Consider the following 6,461-nt stretch of genomic DNA (forward strand, 5'->3'; position numbering starts at 1 on the left):
TATAACCCGCGACCTGTGTGGACCTTCCTCCGAAACCTTGGCGGATAGGAATGTGTTTTTGAAAGGTTAATCCGCCGTCTGTGTCGGAAAAAGTGTATGAATATTATAACCCGTGACCTGTGAGGACCTTCCTCCGAAAACTTGACGGATAGGAATGTGTTTTTGAATGTTATACCCGCCGTCTGTGTCGGAAAAAAGGTATGAAACTAATGTGAATTGATTTGGTGAATGAAAAGTTGAATGCGCTTTTTAGTGCCACCGGTCTTTTTACGAGGAAATACCTCTAAATTCTATCGGGAGAATTTTAAAATGTCACAACTGAATTGGGCAGTTGAAATTAAAACATTTTGGTAATAAATGTAAGACTGTGAATTAAAGTTTCATATTTGAACATGATCACAGCACCAGGTTTTTAGTATGATTATAATGTTGTGAGAGAGAAGGTAAAAACCCTGTATTAGTTTAGACCTATTTTTCTTCAAATAAACTGAATCCCACCTGTTGGATTGGGATAATTTAAAAGACACCTGTGCCCTCCTCTCCTGCTTCAAAGGTAAGACTGCACCCTGCCACACACACTTAGGTAGGAGCACACTCCATTTACTGATATCAAAATCCTTCGGGATCCCTTAAACAGATTAAAAAAGAGTTGTCTGAATTGAAACAGCAGTTAATTGAACCTAGGTTCTTCGGGGGGTTAATAGAGGTGAGATCTTGCTGACGTTGGTGGATCTGAGCCAAGCAGCAACCTTACATAGACTCAATAACTTCGGAAAGGTCAATTAGTAGGTCAGAGTAATTTACCGGAATAAATTATCAGGACCTCTCCGACTCTAAACAATTTGTATCGTAATTAATTAAATCATTATGTAAATTCTTCATGAAAAATGTGAGGAAAAACATTTGAAAAATATTGATCCGTCATCATTTTATTGCAGTTCAAATACAAATATTTTATGTTAACATTCCCAATGTTACTTTTTTTAACAGGGCATTAAGTGCAAATTGAAATTGTTTACAAAATATGAAAATATATTAAAAGATTATACAGATAATACAAAATAGGACCAATGTTGTCAATGGCTGCCTACTCCACTCTCCCCCATCTCATAGAAGTTTCCAAAGATTTTCATAATCATGCTTTTTGGTCTCAATTTTTCTGGCTCTTGCTTTCGGATTGTTAGCTAAGCAATGGCTTTGAAGCCAAGTCTTGACATATACCTCTGGTTTGAACTTGTTCAGTGGAGGGCCAACACACTTGATGAAAAGCAAGGCTGACATGCAACCTCTAGGGAGCTTCTAGTTGTGGTTAAAATGTTCATCTGACTAAACCCACATTCACACTCAGCTGTGGAGATGACCAAAGTGTTCACTGCTTGAAGGAGGGGTTTCAGCTCTTCTGGTGCTGATGGTATCATTTCATCAACAGTTTTGAGTCTTACCAGCTAGCTAACACGAGAGAAAAATGTATAACTCCAAACTAAGTTGTTATTGCTGCTTATGTCCATAGATTCCACCTTTGGTGACTAAAGTAATGAGTAATGACTAAGATGACTGTTTCTTGACTTACCTGAAATGTTATTTTTAGTATTTTTAAATATGAAGTCCCTCAGATCGCGTTGTCCTCCTGGTTGCTTGGCCATTGTGATGACCGTTACCTGCGCTTCTGGCATCGATCAAACAGGCGCATCACGGCGCTCTGGCGCCCTCTAGGGCACTCGCATAGTATAGCGTCAGTGACTTGGTACAAATGTCATTGCATGTGTGCGTGCTCCCTCGCCCACAGTATTTTACTCAATATGCGCAAAATGTATGTTGAAATAGCAGTAATACCAGTGCCCCGTTCATTGATCAAATTACATAAGGGATGGAAAGGGGGAATGGCAGTTTTAGAAGGGGGTTGATTTTGACCGTTTTTATTTCAGGGGGGATGCCATCCCCCCTCATCCCCCCTCAACTCGAGTACTGATCATAACAATCCAGAACGTGCGGTGCTATTACGTGTACGTAAATTGACGTGCTTGATGTGAACGAGCCTTTTGAGGGGCGTGGTTAAAGTTGCGCATGCTCTATGAGCGCACATACGGGTACTTCTCAGGCATGCTGGGTAATCTGTGACGTTTCACTCTCTCAAAAGTTGGGCCATTTTGTCATCAATGCGCCAATGAGCAACTCTCATAGGAATGAATGAGGCCCCGCCTCCCACGCTGTATCCAGTTCTTATTATACATCCATGTGCTGATCAGACAGGCTTCCGGGTCGGCGATACACAGAGAACAAGCGAAACTCATCCTGAGCACACACAAACACTCACAGCCGAAGTAAAAACAATAAGTGTGGCTTGATATTGAGTAAGGTTTATAACGCTGTGAGCATGGGTCTGTGGAGAGCATTTCTCCGCGATCCCAATGTAGTAGTCTGAAAAACGTTTACCCATTCAAACAGTCGTGGTAGATACCTTGTTTGTTTGGACCAGCAGGAGATTTGGGTACACAACCTGTAAGTATTCATTGTTGTTTGTGTATTTATGATGTTTAAAACAAAGTAGGAACAGCATCGTTCTTCAGTGCCCTACGCTGTACATATCCGGCATGAATCGCTGAAAGGTTTGGAAAGCTTTGTTTCGTGAAAGGCTGGAAGAGGGTGCGGCCATAGCTCTGGGCGTGGCTACTGGGTATCCCTACGTAGCGATACCCAGGAAGAAAATATTGGAAAATGAGAAATCTCCAACGAGGCGTTTTGGGGCGGTATTTTCTGTGTTAGAGTTTTACTCTCTACAGGGTGTACTTTGAGGGTGTTTTACTCTGCAGACCGTTTACATGCATAGAAACCTTCATAACACACAAGGGGATGGGTAATAACCGGAAAAGCATGACATGGGCCCTTTAAAGCATCGAAACAAATCTTAAAGAAGACTTTTTCTGCTCATTTTCAGGATCATGTTTTTATACCTCTACTGTGACATATGTGGCATACAGATATGTGAGAAGTGTAAATTAACTGTAGGGAGAAAGAAGGAAGGAGAGAGGAGACATTGATAGACAGAACAGACCTGTAGGAACTGTCAGTACATTTTTGCAGACAGCATTTTCTTCAGAAGCCCAGACAGGTTTGCTTTAGACTCCCAGAGTAAATGAGCAGCTTCTGCATGAGTTGCTGAGACTGAGGATCAGATTTGCAATGTGTAGCGCACGCTCAACATACTGCAGGCTCGGCAGAAGGTGCTTCAGATGGTGCTGGCGAGAGTGGCTTTATTAAATTCCACAATATGACGGCAACAAAAGGCTCGCAAGTGGGGATTTTCAGACAGCAAAAACATTCTGTGGCTTTCTGCACTTGGCTTTCTGATTGAGTCATCTAATTTCCACCTGCATTGATAGATCCTACAACCTTCACATTTTCCTGGGGTCAAATTTGACTAAATGTTTTAATACCAGAAATATCTGATTGCAACACAAATCACATGGATGATTCAATGCTACGTTCTTGTAATGGAATGGCTTGCTGTTGTTTTATTCAAATGTAAAGCATCTGTGGTTTATATTATTTAGACTTTTTTTTTTTTATTCAGCACTTGTGTGTCAAATAGGTCTATTGACCATTGATTTAAAAAAGAAAAAGGAATATATTTGTATTTCCGTTTTGGATTGAAGTTGGTTAAGAAGGCTTACCACAGAACTGGGTCATAATTTGTTATACTATATTAATCCTAAACTGTAAAAAGTTGCGACAACACGAGTTAAAGCACTACATAACACATTTCTCTGGATTTAGCATAAGAATAGCTTGGCAATATGATTAAAATATGTAAAAATGGATGGTTTCTGATAAATGTTTCATTAAACAATGATACTATGATAAAAGCGTCTTTCTAGCGGGAGTGTCCGTCTTTGAAAGATTCCAAAAAAGTGCACAACAAAAGCATTAAGTTGCACACCCTATGGTTGCACATCACAAGTGTAAGCAACTCAACTATACTGTATAATGAAATATTGAGCATCGTAATTAAATAATCATGAAGGCGTAGCAGCTGTGCTGGAGTGGAAGTATAGAAAGAAACACGAGAAGCATGTCAGCCAAACAAACATGTGCAGGAAAAACAAACTGTCTTTTCAAAAAACCTACAACTAAGCACACACTCCTCACTCTGACACACACACCTGTACTTCATGCCCGTGTGTTTCCCCGTAGACTCCTTGAGAGAGATGTGGCGGGGGGCGAAGGATCCGAAGCTGCGGGCGATGATGGCCACGGTGCGGAACTTGGCCCTGGCTTGGTTCACCACGTTGGGGCTGGTGGTGCTCTGCTTGCCGTGGTCTCCTCCATTCCCCCTCTTCAGGTTGTGGTCCGTGCAGGCGATGGACACCTGCATGGCTGAGCTTCAGTCGGGGGGAGCAGAGCCGAGACGAAGGAAGATAAAGTACAAATGGGACCACGGAGGAGGGGAGATGAAGTCTGGTGGTGGAGGTCTTCGTGTAAAAAGGTAAAGTATTAATGGCACAGGAGAGGAGACAAAGTCAGGTGGTGGAGGTCTTTGAGTAAAAGGAAGGAAAAGTGAAAATGACACAGAAGGAGAGAAGGCAGAGTCTGGTGGTGGAGGTCTTTGTTTTTATATGTCTTGATTCAGCGTCTCTTCCTCTTCAAAGTCAGTGTTAACGTTCGGCAGTTTGCAGTTATTTCTTGAAGATCGATTAAGTCTTTAGTTCCTCGCTTCCAGAAGCAGTCTCTCCATTTGCATCACTTTGTTCTAAAGCTGCAAAATATTTCTTTGTCCTCTCATTTAAAGACTTTCCTTGTAGAAGAGATGAAGGCAGTTGAACAGATCAACCATCAAAAGCACGAGAAGAACAAAAGACTCCTCTGTTCTTTGAGGAATCCCCCAATTTATTTCCCTTTCGCGGCTCCTGTGTCCTGTTCGCTGGTGCAGAGCTCGGGGATTTTTTTCTCAGCTGCAGAATCACAAACGGAGCAGCTGGGGAGAGCAGAGGGATGCAGCGAGAGAGAGAGAGAGAGAGAGAGAGAGAGAGAGAGAGAGAGAGAGAGAGAGAGAGAGAGAGAGAGATGCAACCCAGGCTCTCCCTGCATGCTCTGTGGGAGGAGAGGGAGGAGAGGATAGCAAACGAGAGAGAGGGGGGAGTGAGGGAGGAGGAGACAGGGTCAGAAAAGGGATAAGGAGACAAGTCAGAGAGGAAGCAAGGAGAGGAGTCACGCTCAGGTCTTGCACCTGCAATCAGCACTTTCTCGGCGTCTTGTCACTTCATCTCCTCTCCTCTTCTTCAGTTTCTTCATCTCCTCTCCTCTTCTTCAGTTTCTTCCTCTTCTGTCTGCTGTATAAGGCAACCCGGTATCACAGCAAGACGTGAACATGTGACAATTTACCATGCTGGGAGACGTGAAGATGTCACGATTTCGTCCCAACGTGACAGTTACACAGTATTGTTAACATGGCCCAAATACCCGGAAACGCCAAGCAAATGCTGTACCACGATGGTCGGTTGTTATTGTCAATATTAATATAATAATGATTTACTTTTTAATAGTCACACTCGATTTCACCGATTTTCTTGTTGCCCCAGCTGGTCGACTCCTCTTTTAGCAGAAACAAAGGCTACATTCATGTATTAAATCGATGTTATTACATGTGTGCGGTTGTGGAATTAACGGGCGTGACGTTGTGCGATTGCGTTGCCAGGCAACAACTTGGCTACATGTTAATTTACAAACTCTTCAACTAGAACCGTAGTTATATTTAAAAACATTTTAGAAGGCCTCACGAAATACTTTAATGTACATTTAAATTTAAATGTGAAGGAATGTGTGTATAACAAAATACATCCATCATTAACAATACCGGAAACAGACGTAGGCAAGATCCCCAGCTCGGTGATTGGATGGTTTAGCCGCAATGCACGCTGGGAGATGGTGTTTATGCGATGTGAAATCCAAAAAATAATACTTTATTCCAAGTGTGCTTGCTTTTCTCTTTGAAAGTCATCACATAACGGCATTGTAATACACGGTTCGGCTGCATTAAATATTACATATCTGCCGTAGTTCTCTATTTATAGAGCCCTGATGAGAAGACTTCTAGACAAACAGGAGAACTGCCGCCAAAACTGAAAACGTGATCATAAATATATCAGCAATTAAACAACATCTTAGATTTCTTTTCACACAATACGTCTCCTTGCAGTATCAACACTAATTCGGCTGACTTTTATATTTGATCCAATTGGTAGATAGGCTGTATTTACACCATAACGGTGCACAGCTGATAGAAAGGGACACCTAGTGGTTAAAGCACGTTATTGAATTTTATTATTTTTATTATTAGATATGAATAGGATCCCTATAAAGTATATTCATTACTCGTTATTCTCTACTAATAGTTAATTAAAGACTGTATATAATGACTATTTTGCACATCCCTTTCAAGATTTCAAGATGTTCTAAGGTTTATT

The 6,461-nt window shown here is 41.6% G+C and overlaps 1 protein-coding gene across 1 annotated transcript in view; it reads right to left on the reverse strand.

Moving 5' to 3' along the window:
- Window positions 1-4,951, reverse strand: part of kcnab1a (potassium voltage-gated channel, shaker-related subfamily, beta member 1 a) — a gene marked incomplete in the record, with an annotated part of 86,215 nt that extends 81,264 nt beyond the window's left edge. Inside the window, 1 exon segment of the mRNA XM_034224575.1 lies at window positions 4,161-4,951. Coding sequence (XP_034080466.1) covers window positions 4,161-4,372 — 212 coding nt within the window.
- Window positions 4,952-6,461: the final 1,510 nt, after the last annotated feature.

The sequence above is a fragment of the Gymnodraco acuticeps genome, unplaced genomic scaffold, assembly GCF_902827175.1.
Source record: "Gymnodraco acuticeps unplaced genomic scaffold, fGymAcu1.1, whole genome shotgun sequence".
NCBI lineage: Eukaryota > Metazoa > Chordata > Actinopteri > Perciformes > Bathydraconidae > Gymnodraco > Gymnodraco acuticeps.